At 46.4% G+C, this 21,302-nt stretch overlaps 2 protein-coding genes across 5 annotated transcripts in view; one reads left to right on the top strand and one right to left on the bottom strand.

Annotated features, from left to right (window-relative positions):
* Window positions 1–898: 898 nt before the first annotated feature.
* The window catches only part of noa1 (nitric oxide associated 1), a 23,346-nt gene continuing 2,942 nt past the window's right edge, over window positions 899–21,302 (bottom strand). The window contains exons 5-8 of one of the 3 annotated variants that reach the window (XR_006022052.1): window positions 19,855–19,971; window positions 19,577–19,694; window positions 18,639–19,071; window positions 899–908 (exon numbers count right to left, since the gene is read on the bottom strand). Coding sequence is in view for 1 of the 3 variants with exons in the window: in XM_042060913.1 (XP_041916847.1) it covers window positions 18,854–19,071; window positions 19,577–19,694; window positions 19,855–19,971 (453 nt within the window). In the remaining 2 variants the exon portion in view is untranslated. Of the gene's footprint in view, window positions 909–18,504; window positions 19,072–19,576; window positions 19,695–19,854; window positions 19,972–21,302 lie in introns of those variants that run through there. The other 2 variants (XR_006022051.1, XM_042060913.1) reach the window with 2 other exon arrangements.
* Window positions 7,303–21,302, top strand: part of rest (RE1-silencing transcription factor) — a 26,642-nt gene continuing 12,642 nt past the window's right edge. Inside the window, exons 1-6 of one of the 2 annotated variants that reach the window (XR_006022046.1) lie at window positions 7,303–7,454; window positions 11,080–11,589; window positions 11,907–12,281; window positions 12,709–12,860; window positions 13,019–13,102; window positions 13,739–16,745. Coding sequence is in view for 1 of the 2 variants with exons in the window: in XM_042060903.1 (XP_041916837.1) it covers window positions 11,090–11,589; window positions 11,907–12,281; window positions 12,709–12,860; window positions 13,019–13,102; window positions 13,739–16,689 (4,062 nt within the window). In the remaining variant the exon portion in view is untranslated. Of the gene's footprint in view, window positions 7,455–11,079; window positions 11,590–11,906; window positions 12,282–12,708; window positions 12,861–13,018; window positions 13,103–13,738; window positions 17,844–21,302 lie in introns of those variants that run through there. The other variant, XM_042060903.1, reaches the window with a different exon arrangement.

The following is a 21,302-nucleotide window of genomic DNA, read 5'->3' as shown; positions in this document are numbered from 1 at the left end:
ATACCATGTGTTTCCCAATGACTTGTTGTAGGAGCCATTCATTGGGGGCCAAGCAGCGAAGCTGCGAAGGCACCCATTGAGTTACTAGCTTTTCCTATTATTACACTTCCGCCATTGGAGTCTATGGCAGCCCATAGAACGCTTGGCTAAAAAGTGCAGATTTTTTGGCAGAAAGTTTCGGGACACTCCACTGACCACTCACACTCATTTACGGACCTCTAAACCCAGCCGTCTAGCGCCACCAACAGGTCAAAATCTGGCCGAAAATTGAACCGCTGGGTCTAAAGTTATGAAATTTGGCACACTGATTCTGCACTGTCCCATGATCACTCTCACCAATTTACAGAACTCTATGCCCAACACTCTAGCGCCACCAATGGGTCGAACCTGGATTGCATTCACGCATGTGACCATTGAACGGTGCGTCCGATTTTCACATATCAGGCACCGTTGGAATCCCTGGACCGACGTAAGTTCAATGACCCCTATTACGTCACTTTTTGCCATATTGGACCTCCGCCATATTGGATTTAGTCCAAACTCTACGAAAAGTTTCAGCGGTCACAAATTTCATCCGATTTTCACGGAACTTGGCGGAGATGATCTTCTGCCCGAGCCGCACAAAAGATACTTGTCAGATTTTTCAATTTCATTTTTGTTTGCCCGTGACAGCCAATCAAATATGCCGATGAAGCCGTCAAACAGGAAGTGGACAAACATCTAGGTGACGCTTTGCGTTAACATAACAAAACTCGATACCATTACTCAGGACACTGTCCCAATCACTCACAGCAATTTTTATGCATATACATCGAACACTCTAGCGCCACCACCAGTTCAACGCTGGACATGTGTTCATGTGCGTGATTCTTGACTCTTTTGTCTAATTTTCACAATTGAGGTAGCGTCTGAATCCTTGGACCATCCTGAGTTCATTGACCCCTATCCCGTCACTTTCCGCCATATTAGACCTCCGCCATATTGGATTTAGTCCAAACTCTACGAAAAGTTTCAGCGGTTAGAAAATTTCATCTGATTTTCACAGAACTTGGCAGAGATGATCTTCAGACTGAGCCGCACAAACGATACTTGTCAGATTTTTGAATTTCAAGTTTATTTGCCCGTGACAGCCAATCACACATGGCGATGATGCCGCCTAACAGGAAGTGGGCTAACATCTCGGCTACGCTTTAATGTATGAAGTCCAAACTTGGTACAGGGACTTGCTATCTGATTGTGAGGACGCACTAGGAAATTGGCATCATTTGGCCTCTATAGGGGGCGCTGCAATACGGGAAGTAAGCTTGTATCTCAGCAACGCTTTGATGTATGAAGTCCAAACTTAATACAAAGACAAAGTAGCTGATTGTGAGGACATGCAAGAAAAGTGGTCTCATTTGGCCTCTAGGGGTGCTGTAATAGACAAATTGAGCTCACATCTCAGCAACTCTTTGGTGAGTCCAGGGACATGGTAGCTGATTCTGAGAATGCACAAGGACATTGGTGTAATTTTCGCCTCCAGGGGAACTATAACAAAGTAAATGAGCTTATTTCTCAGCCATTCTTTATCCAATTGCATTCAAACTTGCTGTGAGTGCTTACTCATGCCATGGCAACTCCATTCCTGCTATAGCGCACTGCTTGGCCCCCACATTGCTGCTTGCAGCTATATTTTAGTTTGATTTATTATAATACTTCTAAATATATTGGTATAAATTTAAGTTGAAATTATATAATTATTTAAATGAATTATCCTGAATTTGTGTTGTGTTAGTGTGCTTTCACCACTGCATGGGTGTCCCTCTACAGGAAGCAGGCGTATACCTATTTAAGGTGGTGCAGTGACGCAGGCCAGACGGTGTAGCAGGTATATGCGGAAACAGTCATTGACCGTGTCACCCGATCAACGTGTCAATGGGGCGCGTCTTGCCATGACTTGGAACAAAGAACTATAATTTCAAGGGACTCTCTTTAAAGGTGCTCTAAGCGATGCCACACGTTTTCCAGGCTAAAACATTTTATGTCACTTACTGCAAACAGCACCTAACCAACCGCTAGCTGTCTGTGTCCTGAATACACTGTAAAAAAACGTGATCTCTGTGGAAAGCCCAGGCTCCAAGAACGGCAACAAAAACAACCTGGGCAAACCTAGCCCATGAAAACATAACAAACTGTTCCAGCAAATCACAGACAAGATGCGCGTTTAGGAGAGTTTCAATTGCACGGGAGGGAGGGGGAGGAAGTAGCGAGCTAGCTCTCTGTTTTGTTTGAAAGTCAACAGAAGTGACGTTGCCCAGCATCGCTTAGAACACCTTTGAATTTATTTTGCAGTAATATGTTTGTTTCATTTTGTTAATAAATCCACTCACTAAGAAATAACTAACTTCATCTTCATTTAAACACGCGTCAGACCACAGCACCAGCTATACTCAAGGAAGTGAACAAAGATTGGGAAAGTTTAATGGACTTAGAAAACACAGGAAACCCAAAAACTTAAAGTAACCATCTGTAAGATTGTGGCCAAAACTGGTACTGCAATCACTTTCAAATTACTGTAGAGCGTTGTATCCCCTCCCCCTCCCCCCTGACTCGAGGTTGCCAACCCGGAATGCTGAAACACTACTGACTTTGTGATTAGTAGATAGGTGGAGGGTGGCGCATCAGGCCAAAACACAACATGACATGACAAAACACAACATCAACATCAGTTGAGGGCTGCAACTTCACTTCTTAAATTACAATATCCTGGCAGGACTACTGCAGTGATATAAGTATTTGAAATGAACATGATTTCTTAATGTCTAGTGACATATCAGGGCCATTTTTATGATGAATTGAAATACATTTCTTACATACGGTTCCTTTAACCTGTTTTTTATCACTACACTTGTGTAGCCTCAGTTTGGAGTTTGGCCCGCAAAGGTTGATTTGTTCGAGATTTAGTTTTTTGACAGTAAACCGGCTTGGTTGTTGATTGGCCACTGTGTGAAATCCCAGTGTACCTGTAGCAGTTAGAGTTTAAAATATCTCCAGTGTATGTTTGAAATGTGGGTCAGTACAGCCACAATACTCAGCGTCATTCTGACCTATAATCACTGTCCAGTCTGCATCAAGTATATATACTCTTTTGATCCCGTGAGGGAAATTTGGTCTCTGCATTTATCCCAATTTGTGAATTAGTGAAACACACTCAGCACACAGTGAGGTGAAGCACACACTAATCCCGGCGCAGTGAGCTGCCTGCAACAACAGCGGCGCTCGGGGAGCAGTGAGGGGTTAGGTGCCCTGCTCAAGGGCACTTCAGCCGTGCCTACTGGTCAGGGTTCGAACCGGCAACCCTCCGGTTACAAGTCCGAAGCTAACCAGTAGGCCACGGCTACCCCCCCCCCCCTGCCCCCGTCATCCTGACCTGTAGTCACAGGTGGCATCCTGCACACAGCCTCAGACCCAAAAGATGGAATCCAGATCAGAAATAATCAGCATGGTGGCATCAGGTGAGGGCGACCCTGAAGTACACCCTGGAGAACCCTGGAAAACCAGACATACAGACAGACTGCCATGGGGAGCTTAGGAAAGTATTTAGTATAAAGGTATCAGAACAGCTGTTCTTAGCATAAAGATTATTTTATCTCTCTTATGTCTCTGATGCCTATATGGGTTCCCTAATAAGTCCCAATAAAGCCCTATGTGTCTTTATTGTACATCAACGTGTCTCTGATGTATCTTGAAATACAAACATTTATTGAGATTAATGATTAAATTAAAGGAATCTTTCATTCTTGGTAAGGCATGTTTATTGTGTCACCACAGATCAGTAGTATTAAACAACAGGTGGAGGCTGAAGGGTTAAAAAAAAGAACCTCTTGAAGAGTATGCATGGGTGGAGACCTCTGAGCTGAAGCCATATGTCAAACGGAGCAGTCAGCGATTACGCAGCAAGTTGTGCTTGTTTATGTTTATATTTAAAATAATTAGCAGATACTTTTGTCCAAAACAACGTACATTAGACAGTAATTTAACCAAGGACCAAATGAAACACACCAGAGAAGGTAGCTCACCCCTACCTTCAGTATTCCCAGAGAAGTTAAATGCATGGTTTCATTTTTGTTTCCAGTTTTCAGAGCCTGGGCTGCCCACAAAGACCGGTTTGTTTTTATTCATGGAAGGGGCAGCTGGCGGTCGTGAGGAGATGATTGCTGAATGTGACAAAAAATGTTATGGGCTTGAAATTGCGTACAACCACTGACTGCACCTTTATTATAATTTCTGTTTGGATATAAAGAGACGTATAATCTCTGTGGAGCATGGTAGGATAAGTTTGATGGATTTTGTATTAGGTCTGTTGTAGTGACTGAGGATTGTGCATGATCTGTTGGTTGTTTAATGAAATGAAATGAACAACTTCCTGGGTTTGGGATGTAATTGTGAATGCACAGCTTTGCTTACATTTTAAATAAACATATTATGCAAAATAAATACATTAAAATTGGTGTGTTTGCAAAAGCATTCTTTAAAAAAAATTGTATGTTGTGGTTTACGTCATAATCAAATTAGAAATGCATCTCAGAGAAACTGCAAGAGTGGGCTTGACCAGGTGCAGTTCGCCAAAAGGATTGCTGCACGGATCAAAAGTTATCTGCATTAACGCAACATCCAATAAGCCAAAACGTATAAATAAAGCGGTTGCTTTGCTGGTTGCTAGGGTAATCATGTTGGTTGCTATGGTGGTTGCTAGGTTGGCATTATAGTGGTGGTTGCTAGGTTATTGCTAGGGTAGTTAAGATGGTCGCTAGGATGTTGCTAGGGTACATATGGTGGTTACTATGCTTAATGTGGTTGCTATGGTGGTTGCTAGGGTAATCATGTTGGTTGCTGTAGTGGTTGCTAGGTTGACATTATAGTGGTGGTTGCTAGGTTGTTGCTAGGATAATTAGGATGGTTGCTAGGGTACATATGGTGGTTGCTATGCAAAATAATGCAGTTGCTATGGTGGTTGCTAGGGTAATCATGATCACTATGGTAGTGGAAGACTATGGGAGTGTGTGGAATCTCAGGGACTATGGGAGTCTGTGGGGTCTCAGGGGGTTCTTATCAAAGTTCTATTTGCATACGACCTTTCTCCTCGGTCCTCCAGCTCGTGCCCCGGAAATCGTTCAAAGCTCGACATCATCAAGGATGTCCCATTTTTCTAACTGTAACCAGAGGAGGCAAGACCGAGGAGAGAGGAGGGAGGTGGAAGGGCCGATACACAATGAGTTAGCCTAATAGCTGGTTTGATTTGCATTGAGCTCAATGAGCATCAAACCAGCTAATAGGCTAACTGAAATAACACCATGCCAAACTCTAGGTATGGTGAAGGGTATGTGAAGGCTATTTTAATTCCAAAGGCCAAGGGAACTTTATCAGCATGCAAAGTATCCTGGATCCATGAAATAACTGGCTTTTAAAAATAAAAATCTGCCTGCATCTATGGGAATTTAACATAGGGGATGCCAATACTTATGACCCCTGTATTTTAAAGGAGAAGTTCGGTGTGATATTGACCTAAAGTGTGTTGAAACATGATACCGAGTGTGAACTTTTGTCTCATAGCTCATCTCGGCTTGTCCCCTGCACTCTGAAATGTGGCGCTAGTTAGCCGATGCCACCAACAGGTTTTCAAAGTGGTTGCCTCGGGCATCGGCCTAGCCATGCAAATAAATCACTGTTTTACACCATTTACGAGGCTCAAAGTAGCTCCACACTTAATTGGTAGACTTCCGAGGGCCCTGACATTTAAAACGAGACATTGAGAACTTTAAAAAAAAAAACTGGTAGTTTATTTACAAGACGATTTATACAGACAGTACCTTCAGGAAGTTTACCGTTCGCTGCCATCTTGAATTTAGTCACAATAAGTCGAGCGACAAGTACAAATGAACAGGTATGATAAAGGATCAGATTCCAAAAATAATTCTGTGGAAATGCATGGATTCCAGTTGCTGCCACTTAAATGCAACTGGTATCCATGCATTTCCACGGAATTAAAACACTGACACAGACCCTGCATGATATTCTTACAAGACACTGACACAGACAGTGCATGATATTCTTACAAAACACTGACACAGACCGTGCATGATATTCTTACAAAACACACTGACAACTCTGAGGGTGAACAGGTTTGCGTTGTCACAGGCCTACATTATGCAGATGTTGGACTGTTGATGATAAGCGGATCATATGCCTCTTTGCATTGCATGATCTCTGCTAAAATCCCCTAAATCTCTCCACACAATTTACTCTGATAGAGCAGTTTACTCTGATAGAGTGTGCAGTGTGAGAGGGCTGAGGCCTGTTATTTTTAACTGAGAATTTGTGGTAGCAACCAGCACTGTAAGTGGAGGCTAAACACAAGTAAACACAGTTTATCCACCTCTGGAATTTCAGAAATATAGCTTTTCCACCTCTCAAAAGAGTTTATTCACTAATTGCAACTTTTAACATTACAAAAATCACACTGTATTATCCACATTCACAATATGTATACTCATCAACACTGTAGGAACCATTTAATACCACTGGTATTGTTATAAACATTGGACAATAACCTTCACCATCATCAAACATGTTCTGAATGCCTTTAAAAAAAAATCTGATAGGCCCACCTGATCACAGAATTCATAGTTTAAAGGAACCATATGTAAGATTGTGGCCAAAACTGATACTGCAATCACTTTCAAATTACTGTAGAGAGGTGTATCCCCTCCTCCTCGCCCCTGACTCGAGGTTGCCAACCCGGATGCCGAAACACTACTGACCTGTGATTAGTAGATAGGTGACGGGTGGCGCATCAGGCCAAAACACAACATGACATGAAAAAACACAACATCAACATCACTGCAACTTCACTTTTTAAATGACAATATCCTGGCCAGACTACTGTTGTCAGTGATATAAGTATTTAAAATTAACATGATTTCTTAATGTCTAGTGACATATCAGGGCCATTTTATGATTAATTGAAATACATGTCTTACATACGGTTCCTTTAAACTTTACCCACCTCTTATTTTACCACTACACCCCTAGTAGCAACTCAACATCATCAACAACAAAACAGGTAAAGTTAATTTGAGTTTGCATTTTATACCTGAGTTCAGTATCTCTTCACGTAGACATTAAACGTTTGGAATTTCCTTGGGACTTCTTCACATTCAAAGAAAATGTAAAACAATCAACGTACAATAGTGTATAGCCTAGTACTAGTAGGCCTAGCACATAAAACCACCAGACCGAAGACAGCCCCGGGAGAAGCACGAGCTCACGCGCTGACGTCAGCCCGTCCTGCGAAAGAACAGCGATGTGTTGGAATGTGTGGAGACGTGCACTTCCTTGAACAAACGCTCTAGAAAGAAAAGTTTTGAAATCCCGATCTACAAAAATTGCCGAAAAGCAACAGACCATCTCGATCGGTAAGTTGTCGACTGTGGTCGATCGCTGAAGTAACGCGGTGTTAATGGCAACAATGCGTGAGAAGAGAAGTTAGGAGAACTGTTTTAAAATGGAGGCAGTGTGTAAATGTGTGTGGGGGTTGCGCTGAAAGGGAGAGGCGCTGTCCAGGGCTTCAGCACGAAGATCAGGACCACGGCTAGCCAAACACACACACACACTGGGCTCACACCAATAGTTTGGGGATTTTCTCTCGAAAATATTCTGGATTAAGTTACTGTACACTTCGAGTCCCTTACTGTTGTGTGGTTGTTCGAGTTTGTGTAACTTTGGAGATGTTAACTCGACAGAGTCTTGTCTGCTTCCGGAAAAGAGTTTAGTGTCGAGCTGTGCTTGTGCTTGAGTTGAGCACCGTCACAGTTGTGTTGCTGGACAGCGACTTTTTTCCAGCGGTTGAATTCAGCCCCCTTAGGTTGTATTTTCTGTCATTAACGCGTAATGGCATTAGTATTTCCCATGTCGTGAAGTTGGAACTTATTATCGACAAAGTTGTTTCCGAGCATGACGTGGAAAGTGACTTTTTATCGAAGGGAAAACATGGCAGAAACTTCTACTGGCTACGGCTACGCTCAAAGAAACTTCGCGTAGTAGGCCTACAATGGGCAAATGTTAGGCATTGTACTTTTTAACTATACCTCACTAGTATGGTAGTAAAGATAACCTAGATTAACAGACCAAGATGAGTTTTTGTTCGTCGGAGATGGGGCCTTGAGCAAGTGAAATAACTTAGCTGCGCAGATTTTCACCTGGTGTTTCTTGTGGCTTCGAAACTTTCCGTCGGCCATTTTTGCAGCGTGATTCCAAATTCAAGTTATCATGGTTAAATGTCATCATTTTGTCATGCTGCCCCGTTCCGCCGTATGGGCGTGCGTGCGGCTTGCTGCTGTTTTAATGTTCTAAAATGGCCGAAAGCGCGAGCTCCGTGTGCTGCGCGATGGCCTTTTGTTGGAGGGTTGGCTGCACGAGCCAAACTAATCAAAACAAAGTCATCAAGCAACAGCCAGCGCGATTATCACACGCGAAGACAGTTGGGTACGTGTACGGAGGGGTGATCGATCACAAAAGACAGTCCCACTGGGACAGGTACAACCAGTAATGCAGAGAGAATGGGGAATCGGTGAGACCTGTTTTATGCAAATCCGTAAGAATGGCTGTTTTAATCACATTCTGTGAGTGACAAGGCAAAGTGATCTTCCACCAGTTAAGCTGTCTATCACCTCCGTCAGGCCGGCCCAACGCCAGATCAGACATCCTCAGCTGGGGAAATGTCAGGGCTGGGAGGCCACAGCTTCTAATCCACTTAACTTTAACCACCCGCCCCATGTTACACACATCACACACACACATTCATAGAGAAGTCCCCCACCACCCCACACTCACGCATGCACACAAGACAGTGTGAGTGTCATTGTTGTCTCAGCAGGGAGTGCTGGGTGAGGTCAGAAAGAGGCGTCAAACTGACACAACCAACTGTTTACATGAGGGGGGGTGGTAGAGAGGTGAGGAGAAAGAAAGAGAAAAATGTGGTATGAGGAGGAAGTATGAGAGGAGGAAATTGTGTGTGTGTGCGTGTGTGTGTGTGTGTGCGTGCGTGTGTGTGTTCACATTGTCACTGTCCCTCGTGCAGGTTATTGTCAACTCCAAGAGACCCAAAGTGCAACCACCTGTTTTATACTCGTAACTAAGAGACTCATGCTGTGTGTGTGTGTGTGTGTGTGTGTGTGCGTGTGTGTGTGTGTTATGTGTGAGAGGCTCCTTGGGGTCGGAGCAGGAAGTGGGGTACATGTGTCCTGAGTCACTTCCTGTTTAGGCTAAACATTACTTATCATGTCCCCTGTGAGTGACTCACCACAGCAACTGTAGCCTGATCACATGACCTGAAAAGAACTCTGTGTGTGTATACACTCCGTGGCTTACAATGTGTCAGAACCTGAACAAAACCACACACACACACACCTTCAGGCCTAGTCCACACGTACCAAACCGACCTTTTTTTCCTCCGTCTTCCCTGGAACCGTATCAAGAATATTTGCGTCCAAACGGATCCATCTCAACACGACTCAACACGTTACTTCATATCCCAGGCCTATAGGTGGCACTGTTTGTTACAGAAATTGACCAAAACTTGCGTGCTGTGTAGGCCATACAACAGACAGAGTAGGCTACGACAAAACTGGCTAGTGCAAGGAAACCAGAATTGTTTGTGTGGACTTATAGTGAACTGTCAACTCCTAGTCAACTGTAAAACTAATAAACTTAATTTTTACGGTTTGTGAAGGGTGCAGTCCCGTCCTTTTTTGCCTAACGCAGGTAAAAAATAATCTCCTTTACTTTCTTTGGTTGTAGGATAGTCCGCGATTCACATTAGTTTTGGTTATCACCCAAGCGCAAAGGCTAGGCGTACCCAAGTTCTAGGCTATTCCGTCGCCACATTTATAATATTGCTATAATACCTTTGTTAGTAACAGTCAATACTTTTGCTCGCATCAAATCGCGCATTCGCATTTAGTGTGCATCTATAGGCTTAACATGAGTTCTAAGCGTCTTTGTATGCTCATATCTGACTTCACTATGAATGCATTTATTTATGTTGTAAGACATGCAAAATAAATGAATGACACCGGCACTACGTACAAATTAATGTAAACTTACACCGCACTTCCCTAATAACTTAAGTTCTCTCGCGTCACTGACAGTAGCTAGAATTCATAAAAAAAACACCGGGAAAAACAGTGTTCAGTCCACCAAGTCATAAGCTATCGGCGCTGCGCAGCACCAGTTGTGATATTTATCCTACAGAGTGTAATCGTAGGTAATGTCATGTATGAAAACTAGTATTGTTAGGCAATACTGTAAGTGTCGAGTCCAGGGCAGCTGAGGTGTGGCGATGACATCATCGACACGCAAGTAGGATGTGCGGTTTCGCTGTCCAAACGAATTCAAAAGGGCTACGGTTTCAGATTTTTCCACTCTGGGACCAGGTTTCAAAAAAAGTGCGGTTTCGGGCAGTGCGTTTACAGGATTCGTTTGGACGCTCGGCCAAGACGAAGCAAAACCTCTGCGTTTAACCCAAAAAGCGTCTCCGTGTGGACAGGCTCTCAGTCTCCAGTAAAGCAGCTTTCTGCTGAGTTTATACAAAAAACCCACCTCAGAAGAGATACACACATTAGCACATTGGAGATGTTTGTTTGTTCTCTCTCTCTCTCTCTCGCTCTCTCTCTCTCTCTCTCTTTCTTTCTCTGTTTTTTTTTTTTCTTTTCATTTTCATTCTTAAGGCCAATTGCCACTGGTGGCGTCTGACATGCGTCAACACCAAAGTTTAGAAAATGGAACTATCTCTTGAGCGTCAAATCCACAGACGTCAATGTCGTTGGCAGAGCATGTTGGCCTTTACTCACACACACAGATAAAATGAAGAAATTGGTGAAGGATGAGATGATTGTTTCGGGTAATAATGAATATGGAAATGAAAGCCCTAATGATATTCATCACACATATGCTAATGTAGGCATGCTAATGCATGACCTCATGTCATGATGTGACACCATGGCAACAGCCTTCACTGTGTCATTTCCTGTTTCCTGTCAGCTGACCCAGCATGGCAGCGGAGGCGGTCTTCCCCGTGACTGTGGGGGTGTTCCATGGAGGCGTGGGCCTGGAAGAGGAGGAGGGGCCTAACGCCGACCTGCCCGCCCCCCAGTTGGTGATGCTAGCCAATGTGGCGCTGACGTCGGACGGTATGGGTGGAGTCTGTGAGGGGCTGGGTGGAGCCGGCGAAGAGCGGCAGATGGCCGAGCTGCAGCCGGTGGCCACCAACTACAGCAGCGACAGTGAGGACGACGACAGCACACTCCTGCAGCGCTACGGCTCCTACGAACACACACACACACACGCACACACCTACACGGAGCCGCCGCAGCCTCAAACACACATACACACACACACCTCAGAGGAGAGAGGGGTCGCAGGAGAGGAGGAGGAGGAGGAGGACGAGGAGGAAGAGGAGGAGGAAGAGGACGTGGGTGGGGCTGAAGATCTCTCCACCTCGAAAGCACCTCCCCCAAAGACAGCAGCAGCACAGGCTTCTTTGAAGCGCAGGTGAGCAACACACACACACACACACACACACACACACACACACACACACACACACACACACACTAGACAAATAAATAAAAACTGTGAAGGTCTACCCCACAAAACATCAAAACAAATTTGATAGTAAACGTAATATATAAATGAATCGCGACTCTAGAGGGAGCTCTACACTTGCCAAAAAATACCTAAACCTGCATAGTATACCTTTAACATGACGTGTGAAGCATGTATTTTTAGTGTGTTCATGTGTGACGTATTTGTGTGTGTGTGTGTGCGCGTGCGTGTGTGTGTGCGTGTGTGTGTGTGTGTGGTTGCAGGCCTTACCCCATCCTGCAGGGGGCAGTGGCGGTGCCGGACGCGAGTAAGAAGCGTAAGCCGTTCCACTGTAAGCCGTGCCAGTACCAGGCGCAGAGCGAGGAGGACTTCATCCAGCACATCCGCCTGCACAGCGCCAAGAAGCTCATCGTGGTCAACGGTGCCAGCGGGGCAGAGGAGCCCGCTAGTGACACCGCCGCGGCGACCGCCTCCGGCCCGGCGCCCGCCCCAGACGCAGGCGAGGGGCCAGAGGGCATGGCCAATGGGAAAGGAGTGATTCGCTGCGAGAGGTGTGGCTACAACACCAACCGCTATGACCACTACATGGCCCACCTGAAGCACCACAACAAGGAGGGCAACGAGCAGCGCGTCTACAAGTGAGTGTGCGTGTGTGCGTGCGTGTGTGTGTGTGTGTGTGTGTGTGTTGTGTGTGTGTTGTAGTGAGTCTACAAGTGTGTGTGTGTGTGTGTGTGTGTGTGTGTGTGTTGTACTGAGTTTACAAGTGAATGTGTGCTTGTTTGGATATGTTTTAGTGAATTTACTGTGTGTGTGTGTTTGTGTGTGTGTGTGTGTGTGTGTGTGTGTGCGTGTGTGTTGTAGTGAGTTTACAAGTGAGTGTGTGTGTGTTTGTATGTGCTTTAGTGAGTTTACTGTGTGTGTGTGAAGGACATGTTAGTATGTTGTTGTTAGATGAGCTGTCTGTACATGGCCTGTCTGCTGGTAGTACAGCTGCTGTTGTTTCTTTTATGTGACTGTTGACGTGTGTGTGTGTGTGTGTGTGTGTGTGTGTGTGTGTGTGTGTAGGTGCACTATCTGTTCGTACACCACGGTGAGTGGATACCACTGGAAGAAACATTTGCGTAATCACTTCCCCAGCAAGCTGTTCACCTGCAACCAGTGCTGCTACTTCTCCGACCGCAAGAACAACTACGTCCAGCACATCCGCACACACACTGGTATATATACACACACACACACACACACCGTTGTATACACACACACACACACACACACACACACACACACACACACCAGTGTACACATACACACACTCACAAGCACTGCTATATGTTACCAAAAAGTGTGTTTGTGTTGACATTTGCTCTTTTTTCAGGTGAGCGTCCGTTCCGTTGTCCGTACTGTGAGTACTCCAGCTCCCAAAAGACACACCTGACCCGCCACATGAGGACACATTCAGGTAGGTACATACACACACACACACACACACACACACACACACACACACACACACAATCCTCCAGATGCCATATTTACCCAGTCAGGTCAAAGGTCAGCTCTTTGTTACTATGGCAAGTTGGCAACATGCAGTGAGTAAAAGTGTGTTTGTCTCTGTTGTTGCTTCCCTGGAGCAGCTGGTTATGGGTAAGAAGCATGTGTGTACAGATGTGATGTGATGTGGTGTGATCTGTAAGTATGTATGTGTGTGTGTAATGTGTGTGTAATGTGTGTGTGTGTGTGTGTGTGTGTGTGTGTGATCCTGTGGCATCTCAGCATGATTCTCCTGCATGTGGATCAGAGGCTTCCCCAGTGTGTCACTTATACCGCTCCTCTTTCCTCTCTCCCTTTCCTCCCTCCTTCTTTCCACCCCTTCTTTTCTTCTTTGTTTCTGGCCTCCCTTTATCTTACCGCTGTCTCTATCCATCTCTCTCTCTCTCTCTCTCTCTCTCTCTCTCTCTCTCTCTCTCTCTCTCTCTCTCTCTCTCTCTCTCCCTCCCTCTTTCTATCTTTCTATCTTTCTATCTATCTATCTCTCCCTCCCTCTATCTTTCTATCTTTCTATCTATCTATCTATCTATCTATCTATCTATCTCAGGTGAGCGTCCGTTTAAATGTGACAGCTGCAGCTACCTGGCTGCCAATCAACATGAGGTGACGCGTCATGCACGGCAGGTGCACAACGGCCCGAAGCCTCTGAGCTGCCCGTACTGCCAGTACAAGACGGCCGACCGCAGCAACTTCAAGAAGCACGTGGAGCTGCACGTGAACCCACGCCAGTTCCTCTGCCCCGTCTGCAAGTACGCTGCCTCCAAGAAGTGCAACCTACAGTACCACATCAAGTCCCGCCACCCGGGCTGCCAGGACATCACCATGGACGTGTCAAAGGTCAAGCTCAAGAAGGTCAGGAAGCCCGACGATCCGGCCGACTCGACCCCAGAGACCTCGCCGGTCTCGGCCAGACCCCCCGCGGTCAGGCTGCACCTGTCGGAGGTGAGCAGGGCGAACGTGGAGGCCGAGGCGAATGCGGGGCCCATCAACCTGTCCACCAAGAGGAGCCGCGAGGGCGAGGAGCCCTCTAGTGAGCGCAAGCGGAACTGCAAGAGGGACAAGAGCGCCAAGAGGACGCGCTCGAGAAGTGAGAGCGCAAACCGAGCGGAGGAAAAGAAAGAGAGGGTGGCGAACCGAGCGGAAGAAAAGAAAGAGAAAGAGAAAGAGAGGAAGAGAGTGGTGAAGACACAGAAGGGGGAGAGTGAAGTGAAACTGACAACCAAACGAGAGAAAGCAGGAGCGAAGAAGATGAGTGTGAAGGAGGGGGAGACAGAGAAGGGGGCGGAGGAGAAGAGCGAGAGAAGAGGAGAACAGCAGGAGAAACAGAGGGATGGGGGGATGAGTCCCAAAAGGGAGGAGAAGAAGACCCCGAGGAGGCCCACCAAGCGCCCGCCCAAAGCCCAACAGAGCCCCGCCCCTCAGACCAGCCCAGCCAATCAGGCAAGCCCGGCCTCTGCTGCAAGCCCCGCCCCTCAGACCAGCTCAGCCAATCAGGCAAGCCCTGCCTCTGCTGCAAGCCCCGCCCAGGTAGACGTTGGTGAGTCGGCTGACATCTCCATGGTAGCCAAGAGGAAGGCGGTGAAGAGGAAGCAGCAAAAGCCTAAGTCTGAGTCATCAGAAACTCCCACACACAGCAGCCCAGCCAAACCCAAACGCAGGAAACCGGAGCCGCCGACACAGATCCCGCCTCCCTCCTGTGACACGCCCCCTCCCACCCCCGACCAGCTGAAGTCCGCCCCCCTCAGCTCCCTCGCGGCCCTCCCCCTCTCCCGTGCGGGCGCGGACGCCAAAGGCACCCAGGTGCTGAAAGACAAGAAGGAGGCGGAGATGGACACAGATCTAAGCCCGCCCACCCCAACCACTCCCCCCTGCCACTTTGGCCCCGCCCCTCTGCTGGGATTGGCTCTGAACTGCCCCTCCCTCGGACGGGACTCTGCGAAAGACAGAAAGGAAAAGAAAGATAAACGTCAGATTAATACAGACGAACCCCAGACGGTCACAGAAAAACGTCAGATTAATACAGTCAAACGCCAGACAGTCACAGACAAACCCCAGATGGTCACAGACAAATCCCAAACTGTCATAGAAAAACGTCAGACTGTCAAAGACAAATGTCAGATAAATACAGACGAACCCCAGACCGTCACAGACAAACCCCATGCCGTCAGAGAAAAAACCAAGACTGTTACACAGAAACCCCAGACTACTACAGACAAGACTGGTCCATTTCACGCCCTGGTCACTACATCTGAACCCCGACCTTCTAAAAAGGAGGTCCAGACTCCAGCAGACAAGCTGCATATGCCGGCAGACAAACTCAAGATTCCGGTTTACCAGCATCAGACCTCAACCAGCAGACTTCACATCACTGGAGACAAGATCAGGATCCCAAAGGACCAGCTGCAGCTCCCTAAAGACAAGGCCGATTTAGCCGCGCAGGCCCTCCAGACCCCTAGAGTTGTCTCGCCTAACCAACCCCAGACCACCGGTCCCACAGACCTGCCCCAGACCAACCCACACCTTCCCCAGACGACAGACCTGCCCCAACCTTCCCAGATGACTCCACACCTGTCCCAACCTTCCATAGACCTGCCCCAGACGACAGAGCAGCCCCAGACAAATCCACGTCTGCCCCAACGGTCCACAGACCTGCCCCAGACGGCTCCACGTCTGCCCCAATGGTCCGCAGACCTGCCCCAGACGGCTCCAGATCTGCCCCAACGTTCCACAGACCTGCCCCAGACGGCTCCAGATCTGCCCCAACCTTCCACAGACCTGCCCCAGACGGCTCCAGATCTGCCCCAACCTTCCACAGACCTGCCCCAACCTTCCACAGACCTGCCCCAGACGGCTCCAGATCTGCCCCAACCTTCCACAGACCTGCCCCAGACGGCTCCAGATCTGCCCCAACCTTCTACAGACCTGCCCCAGACGGCTCCAGATCTGCCCCAACCTTCCACAGACCTGCCCCAGACGGCTCCAGATCTGCCCCAACCTTCCACAGACCTGCCCCAGACGGCTCCAGATCTGCCCCAACCTTCCACAGACCTGCCCCAGACGGCTCTAGATCTTTCCCAGATGACGGAGCACCCCCTGCCTACCCCTGACCAACTGCTGACCCCCACGGATAGTGTTCCGTCGTCGCCGCCGCGTCTGCCCCCAGGGTCGGCCTCGGGGCCAGCGGAGGCGGAGGAGGACGAGGGCATCCACAGTCACGACGGAGGAAGTGAGCTCAGCGACAGCGCCTCGGAGCGCAGCGAGGACTCAGGGCTGAGAGGGGCAGTGCCCCCCACCCCCACCGACTCGCTGCCCTCCCCCACACACTCTCTGCCCTCGCCCCCACTCACACACACACAAACCAAGACGGCCACACACACACACACCTGCATCTTCTGTGACCGCTCCTTTCCGCAGGAGATGGACTACCGTCGCCATCTCAACAGGCACCTGGTCAATGTGTACTACCTGGACGCCGCCGCCCCACAGGGAACCCAGTGAGACGCACCCATAGAGGCAGGGACGGGGTGTGTGTGTGTGTGTGTGTGTGTGTGTGTGTTAGGTCTCCATGTTACACCGTACCAGGTCAGATTCAAGTCTGGTCTAGTGATTACTGCAAATAAAGGAGATGCATACACACACACACACACACACACACACTCCTGATGGGTTATTATAATCTTCTTTTTTTTTTTCTTTTTTTTTTAACTCCACTTTCCAAAGACAGTTTTTTGTGAACTTGTCCAGACAGGATGTGTTTATGTGTGTGTGTGTGTTTGTACGTCCACCATCTCCTCTTTTTTAATGAGTTGAGCTACTCGCTGCTTTGACAATCATTTTTTTCTCGGTGGTGGTTTTTGGTGGCCTTGACCAACCCCCCACAGACACTCATCTGTGCCTCCAAAGCTTAGATCATTTTCTCTCTCACACACACACATACACACACACAATCAGATCATATTCTCTCTCTCACACATACACACACACACAATCAGATCATTTTTCGCTCTCACTCACACACACACGGCTCTGTCTCTGAGTACAGCCTCATCCTTATATTATGTGCACTGTAACATGGATGATGATAACACACGCGCACACACACACACACACACACACAGACTGCACTGTAGGATGTTTGGTGCAATATTCCCTTCCCGTTTATTATACCAAAGTAGAAGATATTGACCTTGTGATCTAACAGGCTTGACCTTTTGAACTGTGATCTTTGACCCCGATGTAAATGCACTCAGTAGACAGTTAGGACCCCCACTTCCTCTTCATGTGCCTCATGCCATTGTCTGGTCATTTCCCCTGTAGAGACGTCTCTCGATAGTGTAAATGTGTTATCTCTCGTCTCTATAGTGTAAATGTGTTATCTCTCGTCTCAGCAGTGTAAATGTGTTATCTCTTGTCTCTCTTTTATCGTATATCTTATCCACATCCCCATCGATGCCATGTACTCTGTGTTGTCTTGGTAATGAGCTGAGGTTTGGCCAAATCTCTGTAATCCAATTCCTCCACTGGCCTGGGGCTTTGCTGATGGAGTAGCCAATCGCTGTGCTCCCAGACCCAGACCCCCCCCCCCCCATGGCTTGTTTTGTGTAAGGTGCGCTGTATGAGATGGTGAGCTCAATAAAGTTGTGTATTTTAAATCCTTTGTGTGCGTGGGTGATGTCCAGTGTTGGGGAAGTTACTTTTAAAAAGTAGTGTTTGCTCGTTACTTTTTAAAAGAGTAATCCGTTACTTTACTTAAGTAACTTTTTACTTTTTTTTAAACTTTTTTTACTTTGGGCAGAACCCAATATCTGTTCCTAAATGTGTAAAAGTAAATGTGTAATATGTCCTAAAAGTTCTACTATGGAGGACATAACTAATTAACTAAATATTTTGTTTTGTGCTCTTTATTATAAAAAATTCCACAAACGGAGCACTTGACAAGAAAACATTGGGCTATTATAGGCTTCAACACCCCCACTGAAGCCCTATGAAACAATATCAAATAACAGCCTCGATACATCTTATGGGTATATAGGTGAACACAAAATACATAAGGGCTTATTTTATAGCTCGTGACTATTGCGCAAGAGCGCAGCTAAGAAAGCAGTGTCACTGTCAAATCTTTTCCTGGGAAAAGTAACGTTGCGCCGATTTGAAAAAGGAACTAGGTTTCGTTACCAAATTTTCAGTAGTAACGTGTTATACTACTTTTTACCCGAAAAAGTAGTTCCGTTACTGTAACGTGTCACACACAACACTGGTGATGTCAAAGAAACAGCTGACCTTCAAATGATCAAATGAACATAAGAAATCACGTTTTCACAAAAAAGATATACATTTATTTACAGTATAAATAATACAGTGAGCGATTAAGAGGTTAGATCTGCCCATCCAGCTTCCCACATCATCAGAGCACATAGACACACACACACACACACACACGCGCGCACGCACACGCCAGACACAGGCCAGTTTCTGGATGGCTGCATAGTGTGTTGATCTTCATGAACAGCTCAGCTGAGCAGTCGCGTGTGTTCGGTGTCTGGCCAGCAGATTAAACGAGCTGACCCAACATGGCCGCTACAGAGATCATCAACATGCTCCGGAACCACCGTACACATAATAAGCCCTTCGTCTTTTCGCACACACACACACACGCAGCTCCTCAACTCCTCTTCTTGGCCTTGCGTTGGGCGAGGCTGGTGTCCAGCTGTGTGGGGGGGCGACAGGGTTTGTACGCCGGCGACTTCTTGATCCGCTGCCCCCTCACCATGGCGATGTGCGGCAGCAGCGGAGGCGTGCGCAGATGCATCCCAGCAGCCTCTGGGGCGTGACATCGCAGGCGGAGACGGTCACCCTCCCGCCCTGTCACCGCCACCCACCCTGCAACAACAACCAATCACACACACAGTTAGGACAACAACAACCAATCACACACATTTAGGACAACAACAACCAATGACACACACAGTTAGGATGGGGGCAGCTTCACAACAACCAATTACACACACACAGTTAGGACAACAACAACCAATCACACACAGTCAGGATGGGGGGGCAGCTTCACAACAACCAATCACACAGAGTTAGAGTGAGGGAAGAGAGGCCAGCTCCACATAAACAGCAGGAACATGATTCCCTGACTCGTGACCCCTGAATCTGTAGTCTGAGATTCATATGATTCCTGAAATTCTAATGTCCCATTCCCATTAATGTCCGGGACAAAAATTTGTCCCATTTGATTCCTGAATCTATGACTCATTTGGTTCTTGTGTGATCTCACAGGAGCTGAATGAATCACTGATTCAGGAATCAGGGTCAGGTCTATAAGAGTGTAGGCATTTGAGTATGAGGCGGGTTTATAGCTGCTGCACACTGATTGGTGTACCTGCTGATGACAGCTTGATGTCACAGACAGCGGTGTCAGGACCTTCACCAATCAGCTCAAAGTCCTGGGGAACAAGAGGCGGGAACTCCCTCATACGCTCTTCACCTCCTATAGGGACCTGCATTACAAATGACACACACACACATACACACACATACACACTTCAATTAAAAAACACAACACAACATAAAAACGCTCACATGCATTTCAACATGAAAGAGGGTGTATTCCAAATCCCACACACACACACACACACACACACACACACACACACCCACCTTGAGTAGCTCTCTGCCAGCGTGCTTCTGGTAGATGCCATCTGCTTTCTCCAGAGTGGTCACATGAACAGGAATTCTGGAAGACGCCAGTACTGAGAACCAGCACGAGTGAGTCCCCTACACACACACACTTATCTCATGTAACAAAAAAATCAACACAATGTTTCCCCTACAATGTATTCATCAGCGGCGCAGCGCCGCTCCTGGAATTCAAGCGCCACTGCAAAAAAAGTTGCCTAATTAAAAAAAAAAATAGACACAAGTGAACCTCAGGAACAGCTGCCGTTCGTTCAGGTTTCATGTCAACAAATAATAGTAGGCTAACTTTGAATGAAGGCGCAGTCAGGGATTCCACAGGAGATCACACTTGTTTGTGTTTATGTTTAAGTTTATTAGCAGAGGCAATTTTGTGCAAAAAAACGTAGAATACATTATGTTAACCAAGGAACCAAATTAAACACGCCAGCGAGATAGCTCGACCCTACCTTCAGTAGCCTATTCCCAGATAAATTTCACGCATTGTTTCGTTTTGTTTGTGATACAGGCAATGCTTTCAAGCCCTGTGTTGCTAACATACCAAGGCTGTACAAATAAGGTCTAGCTAGCCTAATGGTGGGTTTAATTGAATTTGAGTAATAGGATACGCATTACGCAATCATTTACATCTGAGATAGTTTTCTAATTCCTGTAGAGCTCACCAAAATTATAGATATGATACAAGACACTTATCTGCTATAATCCAAGATAGATTTTCTTCGAGTTTTTGAGCATTTATTTTACCAAATGACATGGGAAACATAATTAATTTCATTCACATATTCTTATGCACAATGCACAACAACGCTACTAAGTTAGCTTAAAACCGTGAGAATCAAGCAAGCCTCACGGGTCGTCACGGCATTAAAGTGACAGGCACTCAATACGACTTGCACAGTATAAACTATATAGACTTCTCTTTCATGTCATTACACTGTATTGTAATGGCATGAAAGAGAAGTCTATATAGTTTATACAGTGCTGTGCAAAAGTTAAGACACCCCTGCTGAAATTGACTAAAGGGAGGAATAAAAAACATATTTTGCCTTTTGTCTTAATGCCTTAATTAAAAAAAAAAAAAAAGGACATCAATCATTATTTTTTTAATGTATCATGTATCGTAAATAATAAATGTTATTATATAAATAAATGTCTTAACTTGTGCACAGCACTGTATATTCTAAATAGTAATAGTTTGTACAGTGGCCTACAGTGTACAGTTGTACAGTGGCTAATTACTAATAATGTAAATGAAAAAGGTGAAAGAAAAACATGAATAATCCTGTTCAAGTACTGCAATAATCATGCTTTGTAAATGCTTGTGTTGATGGTTATGTCATAATTTGTAACTCAATCTGTCCATTTCTTTCACAAAATCCACCAGAAGTCACCATTTAAGGAGTAATTTTTTC

Source organism: Alosa sapidissima, chromosome 14 (assembly GCF_018492685.1).
Source record: "Alosa sapidissima isolate fAloSap1 chromosome 14, fAloSap1.pri, whole genome shotgun sequence".
NCBI classification, from domain to species: Eukaryota; Metazoa; Chordata; class Actinopteri; order Clupeiformes; family Clupeidae; genus Alosa; species Alosa sapidissima.
This window is presented reverse-complemented; position numbering and strand designations above follow the sequence as displayed.